Genomic DNA, 24,916 nt, shown 5'->3' with positions numbered 1-24,916 from the left:
AAAAAAAGTCAGACACAAACTGCCGTATGTTATAGAGGCACGTTATGTCAGACCTTCTATGGCAGGTGTTTGTAACCTTTATGACCAAAAGAGCCATTTTTGTGACTTTCCACTAAATCGGATTTACCTGGAGCTGCCGAGCAAGAATGAAAAATTAGATGAAAACAGCTTATATAGTTTCATACATAGTTTTATATGTTAAGTTGCTTTTATGAAGTTTCAATTACAATGTATAATGGTTATCATTTCATTAAAGTTTCAGCTGTTTTAGCACCTGATTTGAGCAGTTTCACCCTTTTTTTCTTCAGTATTTGGTAGACACTTGTGACATTTTTGCTGTTTAAACATTTGGGGCTCTTTTCTAAACAGTTTAATGTATTTTCTTATATCTATATATTTTTTTTTTGAGTTGTTTAGTTATTTAGTTTTTTTTTAATTGTAGTCATTTTAGTTGGGTTTTTCTTTCATTTATTGTAGTTTTAGCTATTTCTTCTCATTCTACATTTGCCATTTTTAAAAGCTCTTTTCATTCATATTTGAAAATGACGCTGGTGTGTAAATAAAATAAAAATAAGATAAATTGTTTATATAGGTATAATTCAGTGTCATCTTTAGGGAGCCACTACAGAGCGGCGAAAAAGCCACATGTTGCTCTCTTTTTGTCATTCCTATGGATCTGCTCCTAAAAAATTAATTGTTCCAATTTCTGTTTGTTTTTTTCCCCCATGGATTTGTTTTAGGTGAGGAAGTGAAAGGTAATGTAAATTCAGGTAAGAAATACAGGGTGTGCTAAACAATCAGGTTGTGTTCTTCTTGTGATTTAAGATTAAAATAGACTGATCTGAGAAACGGAACAGGCATTGCTGTTAATGGGATGTTTCCAAGGTTTCATCTACAAATAACGACTCTGCTCTTCTGGGACGTACAGCCTGCCAACTGTCTGTTGCTCAGCTGTTGCTCTTTGCTTTCATTCTTGCCACCATGGAAAGTACCAAGTTTCTGTCATTGCATTTTCAGTTTCAACCATTGAGGGATTGTCACTACACTACTCTACACATAAATGAGCGTTTCATTCAGGTACACTGAAAATATGGCTCAGTCAAAATGCTCTGTTGTGTCCAGAGTAAACATGATTTTTGATTAAGTAGCCATGAAATCTGATACCACCATCTATTATTCGCCAAGTTAAAGTTCTCTTCTTCACAAAGACGTAGTAAAGTCTACAGCATGTGATTCACATGTGGCTAATGCACTTCTCTCTGCACCTGATGAGACAAGAGAAAAAACAACTCTTTGGGTTTTGTGTGAGTGGTGGTGGTGTGTGTGTGTGTGTGTGCGTGCGTGCGTGCGTGCGTGTGTGTTTGTGGTTTCAGGAGGCAATACCAGATGATGTAATTGGGTTTGAAGGTGGTCCACTGCAGACGCACATCCTGTTGCTTCTGGTTTGGGGAACGTGTTCTTGCACACTCACACTGCCACTACTAACACATTTTTCACTTTGACACTTTTAACATTAAAGCAATCACGAGCAAACTCACTGAATTGTATTCTTTTATTGTTATGCACATCAATACATGATTTTTATTTTTATTTTTATTTTTTTTTAAGAGAGTAAATTATTTAATAATGCACAAGTTAAATAATTAACATACCGTACAGTTCCCAAAAGATACGCAGTGCTCGAGTGCAAGCCTCGAGGTGCGCATCTATTGCGCACACGCGAGCATTCTGTGAAATACGGTAATTACATGTGTCTTTGTTGACACGGAAGTACAGTAGTTCTGCAAACCACTTGTGCATATCCAAATTTGTTGCGGCAGACTTGAAAGACGGTTAAGAATAAAATGACCGTGAACCGCCGACCCGACCCCCTCCGCTGACCCGCCTTACACCCGACGGTATAGATGGGAGGGCAACAGGGCGACTGCCCTGGCGGACAGGTGTTAAGAATTAAAAAACTAAAAAAAAAAAAAAAAGAAACTTTCAGCATTTTTGCACCCACTGCAAAATATCATATTTTATCAAGTAGTGCGGTTTGTGTTTTATTTGCACACTCCACATCTTTGAAAAAGGGAGGTGCTCTTCTATTAGGTGGTGCTCTTCTATTGGGACCTATACGGTAAGTCATTGACATGTTAATACATTCCAAAGTATAACCACACGCATTCTGTTCTTTGCACATCAAACACGCAGGCAGACAGTCATCAATGCTTATACATGCACGACACACACACCCTGAAGGAACTGAGCCCGAAACAAGGGAGTGGCAGGGTTCTGGTCCAACAGTGGTTTTGAACCATTGCTGCACACCACGATGGGGCCTGACAGCAGTTTCTGTCAAATGGGTATTTATGTAACAGATGCGCATGGAGGTCAGGGCTCTGCCACTGTGTAATTAAGGGAGAGGTTTGGGGTTTGGTGGACTCTTGACTGCATATGTGAAAGAACATACATATGTAAAGTGGCAGGTCTATAAGCACTGTTCATACATATCTAAAAGCTCTAAATGCTTCTTGTAGATGATTGATTTCAGCACACACTTGCCTTCTGCGAGAATTTGTCTCCCTGCTTTCCATCTCCTGTACAGTCGCTACAAGAAGAGAGCTCTCAACATTATAGTCAGAACGCAACTCGATGAATGTGTTTCGCTTCATTCTTATGAGCTCTGCAGGATTTAATCTTTTCCGGGATGTGTTGGTGTAATCCAGCCATTCTCAAACTCAACAATAACATGCCCCGCCCCTTGAAAATCATAAAATTCAAAGACACTTATCATTGGCCAGCAATTTTACAGTATCCACCCTTTACATTTAGAAAAAATTTGCAAAACATGTAAACGGTCCATATTTCTCCATGCTACTGTCCCCTTCAGTGAATATGATTAGAGGTACTCATTTACAGTGGCTTTACTACTAACATTTCACTGTTACGTTGAAGTCGTCATTCCACTCGTCGTCGGTGGAAGTTAAGGTCAGAGAAAGGCCACCTTCCAATGGAAAACCAACTTTAAGATAAAACTGGGTAAATATAGGTCAGAAACGGGGGGGGAAATGCTACTTTTCTGAAATGCTGTCACTGCACATGCGCATCACAATCCTAGCAAATAGTTTTTCTGTGGATTCAGTAGATGAACACATAACAACAATGTTTGCCTCCAGACTGTCATGACTCCGAGTTCATTTTCTCCTGGGACTTGACACTTTTATAGTCACCTGGAGGACATTATTGTTTATAGTGTATTGTTCTCTGCACACGTGTGTGTGGTTTCCTTACAAACACAACCAACAGCGCCCACTCATGGCCCAACATGATAATTACATCAGTTTCATAATTTCTTCCATTTGCATGTAAACGGACATCTTTCACAAAATGTTGCTGTGTAAACGCAGAACTTTTCTGAAACAAAATGCAAAAGCAATGCATTTTCACTTGAAACTCAACTAAAACTTTTATGTTCAATATTGTAAATAATGACCGACCTGCAAAAACCCCGCGGCTGTGGCCCACATTTTGAAAAGCCACATTTTCTTTATGAATAAAGTGTCTAACTTTAACATCTGGTATTTTGTAGAGAGCTAAGTTTAATTAAATGGGTTTATGGGAATTTGAATAATTGCGCTTGTTTAACGCATCGTTCCAGCATTTTTGGATTTGAAACAGTCTGTGTCAAACATACACCTTAGGTCTGGAATCCGACATCACACCTTTCTGGGTGAAACGGAGAAATGTAAGAATGTGATATATGAAGGTGTGTTGTTCTGGTGCATGAGAATAGTTGCACGCTTGAATGGCCTACATTCATACCCCCCCCCCACCGCCGCATCCACCACCACCCTCTGGAATATTTCATGACATGGTCTCAGTTTTGACAAGGCTCCTTGAAAATCCAATAGAAAAACCCAACTTTACTTTTTTTCAAAATCTTCTTGTCTGTCCACCCCGTGTTTCTCCACTTTGTCTTTTATCGTCTCACTTTCACAAACCTGTATTTTTGTCCTGCCACCTCTCCCGCTCCTCTCTCTTCATCCTTCACTCCAGTGTGAGACTTAGCACCACACAGACTCTCTTTATGCAGTGTGTTTGTTCTGCAGGGCCGAGCTGCAGCACCGTCCCTCTCATGCCTGCTGGTGAGCAAAGTGTGAGGAGGACTGCTGCTTGCAGAGACACACTCACGGTTTGCATCCGGAGCCCTGGTTGACACTGGTTGACACGTATGCACACTGAAGCTCACATGGTGCTGTCATAGCATATAACAATATACAGAGGAATGCATGTATCTCCTGCCATCCCTCAGAAAACAAGAATTTGTTGTTTTTTTCCTCACAGCTGGATCTGCCTTTAAGCCAACACCTCCTGACAGGAAGCAATAAAATTCCACCACACTCAATAGCCAGTATACTGCTGCAGCCCTTAATCATCATTTACGTCACGTGTTAGCACCTACATTTCATGACATTGCACTCATCAAACTTTGGCATGCTGGAGAAGAGTTTTGAGGACGATCCTGTGGATCCAAAGTGCTGTAATTTATGACTGTGTGTACTTGATCTGCGCTTCCTGGCGCAATCATTACGTTTCTCTCTGGTGAAGGCATTTCAGACTGTTGAGACCGCTCCAGTCGCCAGATATTGCAATTCATCTCCTGCTGACCTCCGCAGGGGCCTCGCAAACTGATTAGATAACAATTTGTTCCTGTTTCACTCTCATCGTCCTCCCCTTCTCCCTGACTTTCTTTTCATTTCCTCGGTGTGCTGGTAGACTACCGCAGCTGCATTTCCAGAGTCTGTTTCTTGAGTCACATGATGAACTCTGAGGAATTCCGCTTCGCTGTAGTAATTCACTGGCTCGATCTGATCCCTCCTTCATCTGCTGCTTTTTGTCTTTCCTCCTTTGCCCCCATTCGGCTTTTTTTTTTTTTTTCCCCCTTGTTTCCATCCAGGAGTTTACCCCCCCACTCCCACAGGGCACAGGGCAGCAGGTGATTTACGTTGCGCACCACAGATGCTCTGCAAGTGTGTGCGTGTGAGTGTTTGTGTGCATTTCAGCTCCGTTTTTTTCTCCTCACAATTGAGAGTATGGGAAGCCATTAGTAGAAAGCGAAGGCTAGTGGTTGAGGGAGTGTCTTGACATTTTAGGAAATTAGACAATTTGCTTTCTTGCCAGGAGTTATATAAGAAAATCAATACCACGGTTAGTATGCTAAATGTTCGGCTCCAGCCAGCAACTGATTAGCTTAGCTTAGCGTAAACACAGAGCAGGAAATGGTTAGTCTGGCCCTGTCCAAAGGTAACAAAATCTGCTTACCAGCCTCTCTAAATCTAATAAGTTAGCTTCAGAAGTGCTGTGGGGGCAGATTTAGCATTCAGATAGAGACCCACTACTTCTTTCCATTTTCAGTCTTTCCAATATGCTAAGTGACCTGTCTGACTCCTAAAGGGATAGGAAAAAAATACAACAACATCCAATGTGGGAAATTAATGTACACTGGACCCTGCAGCCCATTTCTGCATTAAACAGTTAAAGACAGAGAACAAAGCTCCCCCCCTCATGTTTCCACATTTAATGGCTACGAAATAATGATAAAGTACATGAACATGTTGCCTGTTATGTCATAATGCTGCATAATCTTGTCAGCACCACAAAACACTGAGAAAATATTGTCACTGTTGGAGTCAAAATCTTCCAAACAATAGGTGAACATTTTGAAGATTTCAATAAGAGAACACCTGCATACAAGACAAACAACAACAGCAACAACAACAGCAGCAGCTTAAACATTAAAAGCAAACCGCAGCCTCTCATCCTGCTGCTGTACAACAGCCTCATAAAACAAACTCCAGATGTGGAAATGCATCATGATGAAATGGCCACAGCTACACTAGTGACATCTGTGTGGCTCACAACTGGAAATGATGACAACAATTACAGTTTTCGGTCGTGAATTAACCCTGGAATCCAATTGCCGTTGGAAACATATATGTGTTTTTAACATAAGCACTAAACTAAGAAACCGGGGGGGGAAAATGGCATCTGGGGTACATTATCAGGTATTTTGAGGAACCTGAGGGTAACATATAGTTTACAAAAAACAATCAAGCCTTTTAATCATATTGCTTGACGTAGCTGGAAATGACAGATGTCATTGTAATGCCATAAATTCACAGTCAGAGCTGCTGGCAAAAAAAAAAAAAAGTGCAGTCATAACCTCCATCAGTAGACACTCCATCCATAAGGACAGTGCAGCAAGACATCTGCTGACAGGAAAAGGTAAGCGCGAATTGCAGAAGCGCTGGCTGAAGGGGAAGTGGCTTGCACAAAATTAGCTGACAGAGCAAACGATTAAGCAGAAATCCCTAGGAGCAGCACATCCTGTAATTAGTATTATTCAGTGTTGCTCATTGTTGCAGTGAAAGGAGGTGATGGAGGATGTCACAACCAGGAACACTGTTCATCACGTCACTCCTGCAGTTGGCGCTGAGTGTTTTCGCTCAGACCGCTTCGATTGCGGCATCATGAGGATTTCCACTGTTTGACCAATTTTCTACTTCATGGTTCAATTCTTCATTTCAAGCCTCTTGAAATTCAAGCAGTGTTGGAGAACTCTGTGTCAACCTGCGTGATGAAATGAGGACTCAAAGGTTTAGAAACGGGCCTGCAGATAAATTACTGTATTCACTGGCTCCCTAAAAGTAACACAATTTACTTACTTGAACTAACCAGTGGTGTAAAAGCAGTCATTGCTTTGATTCATGAAATGTTGGTTTTGAAAGTGGTGAAAAGGTTTCGTTTTCCAATTCAGGACTCGTGCTGCGGTGTGGTCATGACACTTTAAGAAAACAAGCTTGGCTATGCTTCAGTTTTCATTCCCGTATTAAATTAGTGACGTTGATCCACCTCTCTTATTTGCCATTCAGTCTCTTTGACTGCTGCTTCTCTTCTTTAGGTTTTATGACATCTGTCGCTGAGTGCAATCAGCTTTCTTTTTATTTGAATATATAATGCACGAGTGTCTTAGTACTTAGATACTGGATGTGAATCATAGTTTTCCCTTGGATTGTAAAAGGTTGCCATTTCACATAAAGTCCAGTATGTATATTCTACTTGATCAGTATACACATAATGTATACTGTATGTGAAAAAGGCGACATGTAGTATGAGCAGACCGTAGATATGTCTGTTGGCACTGTCTTTCACTTATGTTGAGGAAAAAGTTCTCATTTAGAATAATAACAAGTACATTACATACAGTCCGTATTTGCATCTTCTGTAGTGCTTTATCTGAGCTGACTGGATGTAAAGGCAGGATACATCCTGGACAGTTCGCCGGTTCATCACAGGTACAAATCCAGAGAGATAGACAGTCGAGCCCTCCCACTAGTAATTTGGAATCACAGATTAACCTCAAATGCAATATGTTTGGACTGTGGCAGAAAAGCAGAGATCCTGGAAATAGGATAACATGCAAACGCCACATAGAAAGGTCCCTGGATCTTCTCATGAGACTGCTCACCAGAACTCCACTGTAACATCTGGAGAAATCTTCTGTATATATTTTTAAAAAACAAAAAAACTCACTGAACAACAGAAAGCATCTGATTCCTGGTTTAAAAGGAAGTATAACTTCTGTGATTTGTTACATTTGTGGTCACTTGTGGGTCTTGTCTTTCCGCCTTAATAATTGGCAATGATTAAGGGGGGTTTTTTGCATTCGTTCCACGAAGTGTGTCTTTTATTTTTTACTTTCTTGGCCTTCATCTGCACAGCCACTAAAAAGAAAGGCAGCGCTGCTTTGCTGTGTCATACGTTTAGCAGCGTCTTCCTTCCTTTCGGTATACATTGTGGCATCCGCTGGCGTCCACAAATCCCATGCTGACACCCTCCTTACTGCTCAATCCTCTGCACATCGGTATGAATGCGTGTATGATTATGGGGGGCTCTTGTGCTACATTTCATCAACCACAATTTTAGGGAAGAAATGAGTCTTTCCTCCAGGTATCGGTGTCTGGGCACCTGCAATAGCAAAGTAACGGGACTGCCTCTTCTATTTATACAGCAAATCTGTCCCACCGTTGTTGATTCTCGGGGGACTGTGGTGTGATGTGGGGCAGGGCACAGTGGGTGGAGACGCTGATGCTGAGCTGAACTCCCTTCTGTAATTATGGTGAGATGTCGAGCGACGAATGTTAATGAAGGGCCACTCCCACATGGCAAATCAAAGGGTTGGGTGACCACACACGCCACGCGCTGTCATGGTTCCGGGAGGGCAGACCCAAGATGCAGAACACACGAGACCACGTTTGTTTAGAGAGGTGAAAAACTCAAAAGTTTATTAAACAAGGGGGATCCTTCAGCTCCCAGAAAAGACTGCAGAGAAGCTTCCACGGTGCCGGATGGGAGAGGATGGCGAGGTCCGGGAGTGCACAGGAAAACCGGAACTTTTGGGGGCTCAGGGATCATCACCAGGGGACAAAACTCTGAAGAGAGAGAGCGGAACGAGTTATCCTCCCCCACGGCTGCGCCTGCTCTGCTGTCACAATGCGAGGGGGAGCAAGGAACACTATACACAGAACAGAAAGACAACACTCACCAAAACATAAAACATATAACTGCCAGGACCGGACCCACCGGATCCTGACACGCGCAGATTGTACTGTATGTATTGTCACTCACACTGACTTTGTTCGCAAATGCACGAACAGCACCAGCATTCCGGTAAGCATTATAACCTGTCGGAATTTAACTGGATGTGTCAGTGTCATGCATTGTTTCTGGGATTACTTTCATTCTGCTATGTATTTCTGTTTGAAGTCATGTCTTTTGCTGGTACACACCTTCCACAGTCACATTTCTGTCTGCGGTACACAGAAACAACATGAGGATGTGGTTACAGATGAGAACGTTTAGTCCTCACAACATGAGGAACCTGTAATCTGGTTTCACATACTGTTCCAGGGCAGATGCTCTGTCGTCCTACAGCAAAGCAAAGTCCCCCTAACGCCAACCTGATGCCTTAGCCTTTGGCCTTACTCTCAACAGCCATTCCTGTGTGGTTTTCAGCTCCCACCTCCAGCCTATTCTGGGATGTATGCTTTCCTAAGCTCTACTTAGCTTGGTTGCCAGTTTCACAAAGCCAACAAAATGGTCCATGAGCTAAATACATGTTTATGAAATTGCCAAACTTACTGTAGCATTCCCGGGCCAGGCCAACACCAAAAAGGAAAATTCCAGAGGCTGAAAAAGTTATTCTGAGTTGGTTGGATGAAAACTTTAAGAGTTATCGATCCATGTTAACAGTTTCTATACCAAACAGAGCACATAGTTGTAATTACTCTGTAATTATCACACTTTTAAATGTATTTTAAGTTGAAATAAGTGTAATACAACTCTTTCTCTAAGTAAGGTTTATTGGTATTGGTTTATTAGTAACCATATTTTAATACATTTTGTGGTTAAGCTTTTGCAAGGATCACTTTTTTTTTATCAGCTTTCTTTTTCCTCTTGCGTCATTCCTGCACTGTCATCACTTTTCACATGTAATTTGTTTCATAAGACATCGGTTCATTCTGTCGGTGTCCAAAATAATACTGACGTCACCTTCTTGCCACAACCAGTAAAATACTGTAGCGCCTTAATACTGTTTGAAAATAAATCAGACCCTTGTAGCTTTAAGGCTCCCACAGACAAGTTTATTACCTGCTACACTGTGCAGCATTGATTTAATAAACTTGGGTACAACTTTTGACCGAATTATGTCGCTCTCTAATGAATCACAGGTTCCAGCTGCCACAACATATTTCAGTCTACACAAATAACAATGCTCCATCTATCATCATCAATGAACACGAACCAAGAATGGAGCAGTTGTTCTCATTAGATTGTAAAAGCTTGGACATCGTGGACGTCTCGCCTCCCCGTGAATCTGAAAAAGGCGATTTTCTGCTTGTTGGTAGCTTGTAGCAGCAGTCGCTCTGCGGTGTGGTGAGATGCTTGGGAAACTTCATCACCTCCCTTAACAAGGGCCTCGATCCGTGCAGCCTTGTTATTTAGTCGCATTACTCTAAAACGTATGTGACAAATAGTAAGATGGTGTTTTTTCAGAGTACCTCTTCAGATTGTTATTATCCAAATTAGTTCCTCATGGTTTTTGGATTCATGACAAAAATAGAATTACTGACAACAGAAGGCCTCACAGAGTTTCCCGCTGCCTCACAAATCACAGTTCATAACTTCTTGGCTTGAAGACGCACAGTATTAACTTTCAACTTGCATTACTTGCGTGTGTTGTTCTAAAATAGATACGAAGCTTATGTCTATGGAAATGTTTTTAGTATATCGGATGTTTTCCCTGGTTACATCGGCTTTCTGTGCCACACTTTTGTTTTTGTGTTACTTTGGAACAATACAATTGATATTTTCAAGGATTGCAACTTAAAAGCTTGATTTATGTTTTCCTTTTATGTTACAGTATTGATTAAATGATTGAACTTGGAAGTAGTTTTGCAACCGCTCTTTAACAGAAGCGGGTCCGTGGATCTTGTGACACAGTAATCCAATTAACCATTTAGCTACATACCACTGCATACCCGCACTACAGTTAGTTTCTCTGTCAATCACACACACACGCATGCACGTACGCACTCATGCACACCCGCACACCCGCACACACACACACACACACACACACACACACACACACACACACACACACACACACACACACACACACACACACACACACACACACACACACACACGCACACACACACTACAGATGATAAAAATGAGGATTTGACTTTGGCTCCTATTCAAGTTTGTGAATACCTTCTTCCTTTCTTAAGCAAATCCCCTTTGCCCTGTCCAACTAATCAGTTTTTCCACTTGACCATTCATGACCCGTGGTCCATTACAATCTACCTTTTGTTAAGATGGATGGCGCTTGGAAGAGGAAAAAAATGAAGAGAACAAGATGAAGTGTTGGACCACCACAAATTGGCAAAAGGAATGTAGTGCTGGTTCACATAATGTCTGTGATGCATTGCTGAAGGGATGAGCGCAATTGTTTTAAAGATACATACATTATACCCTCATTTTATTGATCTAGATTCTCCCATACGTGCATGGACAGATGATGAATCAAAGAGCCTCTCGTTGTTTTTTAATCAGTGTTATTTCACCTTCATTTCATTATCATTGAACTCAGGACCGGGCTGAGGTAGCAGTCAGTACAAAAGCAAAAGGGAAAAAACTAAAGTTCAAAAAAGTAAAACTTTGTAAACTTGTTCAAGTCGCATGAAAGAACTTGAGAAAAACAAGTATGTCCCCAATGATACTTTTGAATCCACGATGCGGTCTTTCTGAATCAAGCTGCTTTACATTACATATTTATGTATCACATCCATTTGATTTAGGAAGGCCAGTAAACATAGCCTTACAGTCATCAAGTTCACTGAAGATAAATTAGTTTCCTCAAATTGTGTCAAGACACAAGCACCTAAATACCTGCTGTACTTCTCTGGTGACAGTAAACTGTATTTTTGATTGGCTGATTGTTTACCCAGTTCACATGATGATAGAATGATTCAACTTATGTGTCACTTGTAAAGCAAACATTGTTTTTAAAGTCCACAATCTAAGTTGGATTTGAAATAGTAGGGGGCCCAAGACGAAGCCTCTGGGAACTCTGCATGAATATGTGTTCAAAATGTTGACATTGTCTGTGTTTAGAAACATGATTGAAGACCTTCACCGGAGTATCCTCAACATCAGTCTTTGGTGGTCTTGAAAAAAAGCAGACTTTACATGTGTTTTCAAGACTGGGGGCCTTTTGTTTATTTTGTGTGAACTTTATGTACATTGAGAAACAGCTTACCGAGTAGCTCACAGAGTTTACACAGACTTCAAAGTCATTTGAAAGTTTGCCTCGTTTTGCTTGTTGTTTGTGGAAACTCAGTTATGTCCACCGCACCCAGGACATCCAGAATGCATTGGGGTGTTAAGGACTTTGCATTTATAATAAATTGAAAAGATTCGTGGCACACTGAATCCAATCTTAAAGCTGCCTGCAGATATACTTTGTATGTTCCTAGTTGTTCTGCATTTAGAAGATTAATCCTGTGGGTGTTGTGGGATGCAGCCTGACGTCATAGCTATCAAATTATTCACTAGTAATAAGTCACGCTCAGTGCAGGAGACTTGTTTGGAAATTCACAAATTTCAAATTAAGCTAGTAAAGGGTCCCACGAGGCTCATCCTTGCCCTCTGATATTTGTCATGGGATCAGAGGACAAAGGGGTCAGCGAGTACAGTTCACTGTACAGTAGTTCATTTTTGGTCTCTCTGTGGGTGGTGGGGGCGGAGGGCAGCTGTCAGGCTTTACAAACCTCGTGCCCTGGAAAAAGTTAGTTCCAATCCTCTATCCAAAACGCTAATGAGAAGCACACACACAGGAGGCATGGAGGGGATGGAGGTCACGGGGGCGGGGGTGGGGTAGGGGGGTTGTCTATGATGGATGACAGAGCAAGGAGCTGAGATGTCTGCCTCTCTGCATCCTCGCCCTGCGTTGACCTGAAATGCCTCAGAGAAGAGCTGCGTGCACACGTCTCCCTCAGCATTCCTCGAAGAAAGCTGTGAAAAGCAGACAGAGACAGATGAAACGACTGAAACGCACCTGAGGGCGAGCACAGTGCGGCAGAGTCTGTATTTATAGATCCAGGATCTGATGAGCCACAGCACATAAAGGAAGCAAGGCAACACAGAGCGACACAGTAACAGATTTGAACTCAATGAAACAATAATTACTTAATGCTGAATCACCAGTATTATTCTTATTATTCTTAATAATAATAATAATAATAATAATAATAAGTATAATAATAAGTATAAATATTAAGTCATGGACTTCTGTCACAAGCACATAGGAAACTTTGACTGGACATAGACCAGTTTATGCATTCATTTTTTTAATGTTCTCAACCATGCTCTGGATCACATCACATTACAGGCACAAAGAGGCATTGTTCTCCTGTTGTAGTTTGTCTCTTTAGAGTTTCATTTAACCTCCACCCAAACACACATACAAAAACACAAACTCAACACAAAGCCTGGATAAAGTACTGAGGCAGATGGACAAAGACCATCAGTGTATGGACAATCCCTCATATAGCTGCTCCATAGTGCTCCCCATACTGTATATAAGCAGCAGCATCTTCACACTGCATACCGAGGAGCCCTGCCTGTGTTTGTCATGTGGCTGTGATGGAGAGTGGAGGGCGAGAGGGCAACTCCACCATGAGTTTTGAAGTAAAGTGCCACACGCTGTTTAATTCACTGTCTCAAGCTTTACTGCCTGGCTGGTTTGTTCTGACGGCTGTCAACGGATCGCAAAGGGTGGCAAACAAGCCTGAAAAGAAACTCAACTGAAATGTGTTGTCCTGATCACTGTCAGGGACACGTGTGTGTGCGTGCGTGCCTGCGTGTGTCTTTTTTGTCGGAAAAACTTTAGTATTTATTTGCACATGAATCAGATTCAGGCTTTCTTGGTCGCAAAATAAATTTTACAAATGAATTATTGTTTGGAATCAATTATATGCAGTGGATTAGGATTTAAGAGCTTGTAAAGCACAGATTTAGTGGCTTTTCGATCTTTATGAAACCGTCTTCAAGTCGTCATACAGAAGCCCTTAGCTGGTCTACAACACATCTAGTTTTATTCATACTGATTTCAGTGTAAACCTTTGGAGTTCTTAACATTCTTTACTTGTTGTTCACAGGTAAATCCACATATTTGGATGACCACAGACAACCGCCTCCAGGAGTAAGTCCTTCACTCCATCATGCAGTGTCTCTACTTACCTTTCCCCTCCCTTTTTATCCCATTTTCCTTTTTTTATTTTTTTTTTTTACTTTTTGCCCTTTAATCTGTTCCCCTTAACCTCTGTCTCTGATGTGCTACCCTGCAATCCAAGCCAGTTAAGTCCAGGCAGGATAAGGGTTAGGTCTGTGTGGAGTAGCTGCGTGCAAACTCACTCTAAATACCAGCTCGACCTGGCTTCAGCGCTACAGTAATGCTTTGAACGCGCTCCCTCTTGCTCTCATACAGCGCAGACACAGGGGCCTTGTATTCATCCAGCTGCATGTCTGCAGGACTATCTCTCCTCTGTGCTCCCTCTTTTTCTCCGTGCCAAATGCTTTCTTCCTCCGTCTGCCCCTTGTTCATTGTCTGCTCCTTCAGTCAATCACCTCGCTTTCACCTCGACCCTCATCCGTTTGATCCGTAATCCGATGAAGCGTTTTATGACGGTGTTTAACATTTAGTACTAACCTGAGACCTTATCAAGCTTGGAAATGAGGTTTGTTTGGGTCTGTGTGATGTAAACAGCTGTTTGGTTTTAGGTCTCTTAAGTACATCTGGGCTTTGTTTGTGACTTGTGTGTTTCAAACTGTTTTGGCCATTCAACACAAACCATTTAAATGTTATTTATATGAAACAAACTGTGGCTGACTGAGCCAGTGAGGACGCCTTGTTACAAAAGCTTCATAGTTGTGTCTAACCCAGGATTTGACTTCTTCTAATAAACCTCTAACTGGCAAACGTGATAGTTAATGCTATGGTGACATCATTTGTAATCTTAAGATGACTTGAATGTTTCCTGAGGCATCCAATTCTAGATATTTACAATATTATACAAACTCAGAAATATGGCAACAAAAGTGTGATTTATTGGAACTGCACATTTTTTTTTAAAAATATATGATTTGCTTTGTTTTTTCTATGTAAATTTTCCTTCACATTTACTAATGTCAGATTTATGAATGTGTCTCATTTTGCATACAGTTATCACATTGTTTCAATTGAAATTCATACAACGCACATTGCAAAATTAAATGTGTGTGAAATCCATTTTCCTGAAATAATATCTCCCGTATTTTGATTTAGAATTGATATTCGCATAAACGAGATGACTGGCTTGAATACTCTCCTGCAACTCAGAGGGAAAAGTAATATTACTGAAACTCTTATTTTATGTAAATTTGCTTTTCTTTTTTTTGAAGCCCAACGTTGAAGTATAACTCATGAGATATCAATGAAAGTATAGCATACCCTCTTCAAAATACATTAAGAATAATTTGAGTTGTTCAAATAAGTAACGGGAGTCCGCAGCGTCCACGACAGAGAAAGTTAATGGGTGTTATGTGAAGAAGACCTTTTCAAAAATAGCGAAGAGGAGTCAATATTGGGTGAAGATACAAAGATAACATTGACATTGCTCCTGGATATTACACTGTATAATATTATATTTTATAATATGAAATATAAGACATCGCAGTTACGATCAATACTTATTTGCTACATCTTTCACTGTTTATATAACACACACTGACTGGTTTAGGACTCAATTTCATGAACCAAAGCTTTACTGATGTGAATCAATGATCTAGCCAACTATCATTTTATACCCACTCGTTCCTCAGAGTTGACTCAGGTTAATCAATAATCATCTCACGAATATTTAACAGTTCTTACAAAGTCTCCTGGGACTATCTGAAGTGTGTCTCGTGCATTTCAGTCTGGCTCTGGGACTTAAATTAGAAGCCAGCTGCCATGTGGAGCCACAGTCCGAGCTTTACAGGCTTTGCTCGCCTCATGCAGCCTGCAGATGTACGGACCCGCCGAACAGCGATCGCACATCGATTTCATATCAGCTGTCGCGTAGACACACAACACTAATGCCATGTCAAGTCCATCAGCCGCATCTTTCATTATCGTTTGTTGTTGACATCATGCCGCACATGTGATTGATCGGCAGCGTCGCCTGTGGTCTGATGTATTATGGCGTGTGCGCACAGAGGGGCCGGGGTTCTGGTAAATGTAGGGAAACATTAGGAATTGAGTTGAAAGCTTGTTTCAAGTGAGGCCGTGTAGAAAAACCACTCGGCTCTCAGAATAGAGTTAGAGTCTGCATATAGTTAAAAACATGACAAGAATGTCACCAAAAATGTGTAGCCACCCCTCCATAGGGCACATTCTCCGACATTTTACGACACTGGATGGGCAGTAAATCTTACACTGAAAATAAGTACCACAACACATTCCTGCATCAACTCACTCAACTATTAAAATTTGGAAAGTTAAGCCTGAAAATACATTTCATACCTTTAAAATGGTAAATAAGCAGATATGAAAGGGGAACTGAAAATCTTAAATTCTAGAAAGCACTCAAAATGTGTTGGTTTTAACTGAATTTAATGGTTTTGATTTTGATTTGCCTGTTTAAGAAGAAATCTGTGTTTGGTAAATAAATCTACAATAAAAAGTTGTATTTTCAATATTAAAAGCTTTAAATTAAACAAGTGCACAGTTTTGAATTTAAATGAATGTAAATTACATGGATCATTGCAACTTGTGATTTAAAAGCAGATTACATAGTGAAAGTGATGTAAGTCAGCTAACCTAAAAATACAATTTAAAGTTGGATATGTAATTTGTAACACTCACCACTGTAAATAACACGGACATCATTTAAAATTTTACTTTAAGTCGACATGATAGTTACACAATGTTTCATGATGTTGTGAGATAATATTTTACAGATATGATGACACATCTGAAACCTTTGCATTTATTCGATAAACTCACACCTGTGAAACCATGACTCATGAAATAAAATATTTCAAAAATCAATATTCTTAATTCTTATTAATATGCTTGGATGGAGATTCTGCTGGCACAGCTACTTGCAGCTCAGAGATTCCCCGGCTCTGTATCCGGGGTGGAGGAGACGTATGGATGGGTTGGTGATTAATGACAGGAAGTGCGAGGAATCTCTGCTGTGCCGCGAATGAAACTCGAACATGCTGCTCCGCAGGACGAGCACTTGACAACAGAGAGCGGTGAACCCTCATCAGGCCTAAGTGCAACTCGCAAAGCACAGGAAGTGTGTGTGTGTTCTCAACAACTGCTGCATGAAGATGGATGGACTGTGTGTGTGTGTGTGTGTGTGTGTGTGTGTGTGTGTGTGTGTGTGTGTGTGTGTGTGTGTGTGTGTGTGTGTGTGTGTGTGTGTGTGTGTGTGTGTGTGTGTGTGTGTGTGTGTGTGTGCATGGTGGTCTTGATTTGTGGCGGACCAAGACATGTTCTCGGTTGGATGATTGAAGGAGGCAGGTTGCAGAACTCTGCTCATTCTCAACACAGATGGGTGGTCAGACCAGAGTTTATGTATTGTTTGTTGAACTAATGTCACGTCTGAATACGGAGGAAAACACGATGCTTCCAGAGGTTACAGTGCAAATGTGTCGGCTGGATGTAGGACAAGCAAGTGGCGGGTAGAAGAAGGGGACCGCGACAGAAAGGAAAGGTGCAGGACAGCTCATTTCCTCACAGTCGGCTTGATATCGGCTCGCCAGAGACTCAAAGCTGTGGAGAATACAACGGCAGTCTGACTAGAAGCATCTGCGGCAGACACAGGATGGAAAACAGTCTTTGTTATATAATCCTTTTTTTTACACCATGGATCTACTACTGACAGAATCCCTTACAGGCACACTCTTTGGACATTTCCCACGGCGTGCATCACAAAACCTCGGCTCTGTGGAGCGAGAATAACAATAGCGGCTCTGAGAAGTTGCCCTTTCAGTGCTGCTAATGCCGGTGGGACGTGGACTTTTGATGGCATCTCTGATGGCATCTCTGATGTTGTTCCTGCGTTATTCAACTGCAAGCTGTTACAAGTCTGACACACTCATTTGTCTTGATTTCAGCAGGGAATAGTGTCCGAAAACACTGCATGCATTTTCATCCGCCTCGTTATTGTCATCAGCGCCGAGGAATGTCGGGCCGCCGTCCAAACCAACCATCTCCTCACGTCTCCTCCTGCTTCGAGATTTTCCTCACAAAGTAGTGGCGTTGATGCTATTAAACATTACATCAGTCATGCATCAGGTGTTTTCAAGTTAATTAAAAAAATAAATAATGCTCAGACGTAAAGGGGGATCAGATAATGCTGAGTGACACAAGCCGCAACACGCCTGTCAACAACAACTTGTGTAGGTTTGGATGAGCGCAGGTCATCCACCTTATGGATGTTTTTTTTTTTTTTCATTTCTTTTGTCTGTGAGTCGATTTTCCCACATTTCCTTCCCTTCGTGCTGCGTTTCAAACTGGTTACTCTTGAATGATCTTGAAAATACTCCGATTCTGGGAAAGACAAACAGGAAGTGGGAGTCATCTGACTCGTAAGATTTCAATAAGAATCCCCCCTCCTCCTTTTTTCAATTATATCTTTCTCCCCCTTTGACTACTTCAATAACCATCCCGCTGTTACTTTCTCTGTCTTTCCACTGAGTTTTGGCAAACATTCAGAGAGGCCCTTGCTGTTTTTACTGTGTCTAAGCTTGGGTGGGACTGCTGCTTTTGGCAGAGACGGGACAGAATCAGCGTGTATGTGTGGCCACGGTAAGCGCCGTGATGTGGAAACTGACATCAGCGCTGATACCACCTGAAGATGATTAATGTTTCAGGAGGAAGGGAAACATGAAACAACTAGTTGCGTGTTAAGGATGTCTATAGTAAATAGTCTGTCACTTAACTTGTTGCTCTCAATCGATGAACTTTGTCATTAAGCCAGTCAGACTTTTTTTCCAGGAACTCTTTCAAAACTCCCTTTTCCAGACCGGGAACGTCAATAGAAATGTGTCTCCTATCTGATTTTCAGGATTTTCATGGAAGCTTTTTTTAAGCGACGGCAGAGACGATCTGACCTGTGTGTGTACTTTTCGTGGCTGAACTTTTTTCTTTTTTGAAGGAACTCTGCCAGATGGCCTCGTCTCTCCCATCCTTTCATTAATCCTTTAACTGGCCCCTATTTTCTCTCACTCCTGCTCGCTCTGCTAAATATGCTTGGATAGCCTTCATTCTTCTGGGGCCACTGGCGGAAACCTCATGGGCCCTCGGGGATAATTGTCAAATTAGTGCATTCTTGCCGCCCGCGTGCCGAAGCGATTCTCATTTTCAATACGCATGTCAACCTCAACCGCCGCCTCCCTCCAAAGAAAAAGTAACACTTCTGTTTTTCAAGAGAAACGCTCAGATTCACCTAATGCGAGCATCTGAATCGCGGCTGAGCTTCTCGTTTAATTGGTGAGTCATGAGGAGCCCGCTGCAGCTTGGGCGTGCGCAATAAATCGTTAAAAATGTGCGTCAGGATCACTTCGCTGAAACGGCAGCAAAGTCTGACTCATTAAGCTCAGCGAGGAAATGAGAACACGAGGAACGCAGGTCTATATCAGGCCTCTCGTTTGTTGTTGCTATTTTTCACGGGGGGGTCAACCGAGTCCCGGGAAGTGATAAACAGGTCAAGAAAGAAGAGTAAAATGAGAATTTACTCTTTATTATACATGTGATATGTCTTTATTTCTTTTTATAAACATGTTTTTTAAAACATCCATGAACAAATAAATATCTTCCTATAGATTCATACTGCCATAATTTTGTGAAATAGTCAATAACAATCTAAAGATGTGTCTTAGATTTAATATATTTATCTCTTTTCTCCCGCTTTCTGTGCGTCTGTTCATTCCCAGGTGCTCCCGTTCCCCAGCCAGGTAGTTTATAACCGCGTGGGGAAGTGCGGCAGCCGGACGGTGGTCATCTTACTGAGGTTGCTGGCTGAGAAACACCAGTTCACCCTGGTCTCTTCTGACATCCACAACAAAACGCGGCTCACAAAATATGAACAGGTAAAATCTACAAGACGGCACATTTATGGATGTATACATTTTACTGAATTTTATTTTATTTTTTTACTTAAAATTCACATGTGAAAATGATTGACATGTCATCAATTTGATTGTTACGGTTCACCGGTTGTTTTACTTTATGTCTTTAAACCAAGACTCTGCGGGGGTTACAAACCTGCAACAGTAAAATAATTTGACATTTAATATTTGACTCGTATTTGATCCTTTTAGTGGAAAAACAGACAAGCTACACAGATATTGTGACCTCCTCAGTGATTTAATTCACTTTGATGTGTCTAATTTTGCTCCATGTGGGACTCTGTGGTTATTGAATCCTAAACTGATGCTTTATAAGTTGTTATTTGCATATAAATATAATGCAGTCCAGCTAAGCTTGAATCATCGACATGCCTGCAACTCAGATCCTCACAGAAATCACCATTGTCCCTTCTGAGTTTACAACTTAATGATCATAGATGATTGAATTGTCCTGTGGTCAATGTCAGCAACAGCAGCAGCAGCAGCAGCATTGAAAGCTTCTGTTTCATTCAGTGTAGATCAAGGCTTAAAGGACCAGAGTCACTTTTTATTATTTCCTGGAATAGTTTGAGGACATAACTGTTGCCCTTTAAATGGGGAAAAAGTGTTTTCATTTGAAATAAAAAAAAATAAAACCACTGACAGTGTTTTGAAGTCAGTGTTAGAAACAAGTGCTGCTCAGTGCCAGCGGGGATTACACTGCAAAAACACTAATCCAAAGTAAGAAGTTTAAATGTCACTCTCTTGAAAACACAAAGGGAAAAACCCACAATTCCAGATAAGTTATATTGACATAAGACGGAACATCATTTTAATTACTAAATAAGCTTTGAGAGTTTAGAACTCTTTCTAACATGCGCTAACTGTAAAAACAGCGATAATCTGAAAACTTTAGTCGGGCACTTGACTATATTTAGTTCCACATCACTTCCTGTTTCTTACTAATAATGACAAAACGATCAGGTAATGCATGGAATTTCATGCTGAGATCGGTGCACTTTTCTCCCAGCCTGATATATTTAACAATTTGAAACACTCCTTCTGATCAGACACTGTACACAAAATCAGTAACTTTTACGGAGATTTGTCAAATTTATCTCACTGAGAGTATATGTTTAAATACAGATTGTGAGATATGTGATTATTGCATGAATTGGTTTTCAGAAATCACAAAAATATACACTAATTAAGATAATTACTATCTAAAACTACACCATCAGGTCGAATTTATTTAAAAAAAAGATTTGAGTTCTGTTAAAATGGTTACTGACGTCAACTTCTTCCCAACAACTTATGTTGCTGCGGTAACTAAACTTACACAGCCTGTATCCAGAGGTGTCATTGATCACAGCCATTATCCACAGATAGTAAAGAAAACTTTCAAAATGAAGATGTTGGACTTGAGTAACACTGATTACTGCAATCTTGTTTTCCTGAAGTAGTACGCAGCATGCATGAGTCATGTATGAGTAACATGGACGTGAAATGTGGTCCGTGACATTTACCAGCAGTGTGGTGCTTCTTTAGCCATCGGGGTGAGAAAGTTACTCAGTCATGTGTTTGTGCGTTACACTCATGCACTCTTACACTCTCATGCTCTTACGCAATGACACTGACAGAGTAAGTATGGCTGACTTCTCCAGACGACGCTAAACTGAGCGATTTGATGTAAATGTTAATGCTAATATTGAAACAGTTCCCTGTTTACCCATTCATGAAAACTCTAAAGGCTGGCTGCACACACACACGCGCACACACACACACACACACACACACACACACACACACACACACACACACACACACACACACGGTGGTTGAACACAATTAGTCTCATTAATTCCCTGTGAATGCTCGAAGCGTTGCTTCTCAGAACGAGCGTGCGCATTCCAGTGTGTGCTCGAAGAGGGGGAGGGAGCCTATTCAAGACTGTGTGTGTGTGTGTGTGTGTGTGTGTGTGTGTGTGTGTGTGTGTGTGTGTGTGTGTGTGTGTGTGTGTGTGTGTGTGTGTGTGTGTGTGTGTGTGTGTGTGTGTGTGTGTGTGTGTGTGTGGAGATGCTGGTCTCATCACTTGTGGTTCTGGCTCGGGCCTGCAGTGTTTTCCTGCCGGCTCTTCCACCCGTGCGTCAGTAGCTGTGCCCAGGGTCGATGCCTCCTGCGTGGGTTGCCACAGAGTGAAGGTGCCTTGTTGGTCTGGAGCTCAGCAGAGCCCCTGCAAGCGTCAGGCAGACAGAATAGTGACCCATCTGTCCCTGCCAGGTCCGGGGGAGAAGAATATAAACAATTCCTGGATGAAGAAAAGAGAAACACGACTTCATTAGCAGCGACTCACATCGACAGAAAATCTGCTTCTTTTCTGTGCATTTGTTTACATCAGTCTGGGATTTTGTTTTGCCCAAAACATTATGCAGCAGATGCTCTGATTTCATGGCTATTGTGGATCTTCAAGAAGTGGAGCTGTTGCATCGCAACAGCTTTATAGACGTTTGTTTTTTGTCTCGCACACAGACTTTATTGAGTTTGTTGAAAAGGGTTGGATTTATTTGGATGCTTCACACCTCTACACTGTGCATGATTATTTTACTTTTTGAAATACCTGTTTTTGTAGGAAGATTGTTCACTGGTGTACCTGGAGCTCCATAGGCTTGCAAAATGCTCGGGCTTTTATCCACTTTTATTGAGCAATGTAGAGACAAGCTGAATGAAGTTAAACCCGGGGCAGCAGTTAAAGCTTGGTGTGGTTTTGGACTCTCGTCTGTTTCCCCTGATGAGACTTGTGAGGACACCACCAGGGCTTGAGGAGGAGGAGGAGGAGGAGGAGGAGGAGGAGGAGGAGGAGGGGGAGGTGTTGGGGGTTGCAGGTATGCCTGGAATCTCAGACTGTCCTCCACTTTCTCCCCTGGTTAATAAGTGGGTGGGTGAGGGGGGGGGGGGGGGGGGGGGGGGGGTCTGGCCAGACAGACCAAGGGGGTGGGTCAGAAAACACACAAACTCGCCAAATGTCCCAAATGCATTCAGCATCTGCACATCAACTGGCAGTGGGGGAGAGAACAAGGGGGATAAACATAAAAAAAAAGAAAAAAGGTTTTTTTTCAGTGTAGAATTTAAATGATAAAACAGACAACTATTGTGCTTTAATACTGTATGCTCAGGAGTGCTTGTGAAAGCTTTCAATTTCACATGCAAGAGCAGAAAAGGTCAACAGAAACTCCAAGGAGTGTGAGTGGAAATGTACTGAGTTTATAGAAAAGAGGGCGGGTGTGAAGCCCGAATCTGACTGGGGCCTCTGATTAACTGCCCTGTGTACATAAACAAGTATACATATTACTGTCCCTATCCAAATAGTGTTGCTATGACATAACAGGTGCCTATACATAGTTTATAAGAGCAGGACATTGAAATGGTTCCAGCTGATCTTTGCCTCAGGGCCAGAGAGGTTTTTAATATAGAGAAGTGATTTAAATTGTACAGACTGGGTCCAGTCTCGCAGACATGTTGCCAGCATCAATAATACTTTACGGTACTTGAAGTAGTTGTCATTTATTTGTGAAAATGATCATATTTCAAATATGAAATTGACACTCCATTTCTATGAAATTTTTACTCCATTTTCCATCATTCCCTCCTTATGAGTCCGTTTATGTCTATTAGTGTGTCAAAACCAGCTACTTTTCTACAAACCTGATATATTCCCCTCCACATCCAGCTTGCTCCCATCTCTCTCATCTGAAATAATTGATTCGCCCAGCGGTTCCTTTGGATTCAGGTCAGCTTCACGTCCCTCATGTACACAATTGTGGCTCATTCACTCATCACATCCAGCTGCTTCTTGAATCTCACCTGCATGCCAAAGAAATGGAAGTGGAGGCTTTCGTTCCCTTTTCCTAAATGGTCAAAGAAGCTTAGTGAAGTTTCTCGTTTCCCCACAACTCATTTTGTGAAATGTTCGGTGACCACAAGTCACCCTCGAAGACTGTGCAGCCGTGACATTGATCTACCAGCAGTCCTGTTCCAGTGGACCACAAGGAGCCTTTTCAGGAATTGCTTTGTGTCATTCATTAAAAAAAAACACCTTTTATATATATATATATGGTTTAAGCTCTATATAAAAGCTCTCAGGTGCATAACGGATAAGAAACATACAGAACGAAAGGACTGGCCAGTAAACGAGAAATCACAGAATACAAATTACAGCCTGTAGATCTCTGGAGCCGAGTGTTTTCAAGGCATTAGCTACTTATAAACCCTCCTCTTCATCTTCCTATGTGTATGGCTTCTCTGCCATGTTTATTTGGCTCTGATTTGTCCCTGAGTGTCATATTGGACAACAGAGGGAGATTTAATTCCCTACATGTGGCGTTCAGACGTTTTCCTTCTCCGTGTGTTTGCTTATGTTTCCAGTGTAACCTGGCCCCTGCAGGATTCGTGCCTGTCACCTTCTGTTAGCCTCGCGCCCCAGCCTCTTTCTCTTTCCTCTTTCTTTGAACGGCACCAGATAGTTTAATACGATATTACAGTGTTCCAACACACACGTGATGGAATGTATACACGGAACCGATCCATTTCATGCTCAATTAACTGAATTTTATTTAAAATTTGATTAAAACTCTGCACAAATTCGAAAAACAAAATCCTCACGATACTTCAGTTTTGATGGCGTAATTCATTGACATGCCCGAAAACGACGACGTTTCTTTCCTCCATTGTCCTCCTCATAAAATAATTCATATATAATATTATTGTGGTTGCACCAGGCTCATTTAGTGTGTGTAATGTGAACCAACTTGGTCAATCTTTTTCTACAGTGTAAAATAGCAGTTGTCAATCCACATTGCAAGGCATTATCGCCACCTTCTGTTAAGAAATGTGAATAAACAACAGGACAATGATTTTTTTGCCCTTATAAAGAGACGCTGCCTACTTTTGGGGTCGCCGGCCGCCAGTTGGAAATCACTGTTTGAAAGGATTGTGTCTTTGTCTCTGGAATATGCTGTTGTCTCCTCACTGGTTGAAGGTCCTGAAACATGGAGGACAGGATGAATGTCGCTGGAAAACATGAGTCGAGGCGTTAAGATGATCAGGACAATCTATAGTATAAAGTCTTTTTTTTAGACTCTTGTAAGGTTTACTTTTGATGGATGTA

The 24,916-nt window shown here is 41.5% G+C and overlaps 1 protein-coding gene across 1 annotated transcript in view; it reads left to right on the top strand.

The window, feature by feature from the left end:
• Nucleotides 1-24,916, top strand: part of usta (uronyl 2-sulfotransferase a) — a 48,238-nt gene that overhangs the window by 12,664 nt on the left and 10,658 nt on the right. Inside the window, exons 2-3 of the mRNA XM_080491337.1 lie at nucleotides 13,770-13,813; nucleotides 19,579-19,734. Of these exons, the coding sequence (XP_080347463.1) occupies nucleotides 13,770-13,813; nucleotides 19,579-19,734 (200 nt within the window). The remainder of the gene's footprint in view (nucleotides 1-13,769; nucleotides 13,814-19,578; nucleotides 19,735-24,916) is intronic.

The sequence above is a fragment of the Lipophrys pholis genome, assembly GCF_963383615.2.
Source record: "Lipophrys pholis genome assembly, chromosome: 21".
NCBI classification, from domain to species: domain Eukaryota; kingdom Metazoa; phylum Chordata; class Actinopteri; order Blenniiformes; family Blenniidae; genus Lipophrys; species Lipophrys pholis.
This window is presented reverse-complemented; position numbering and strand designations above follow the sequence as displayed.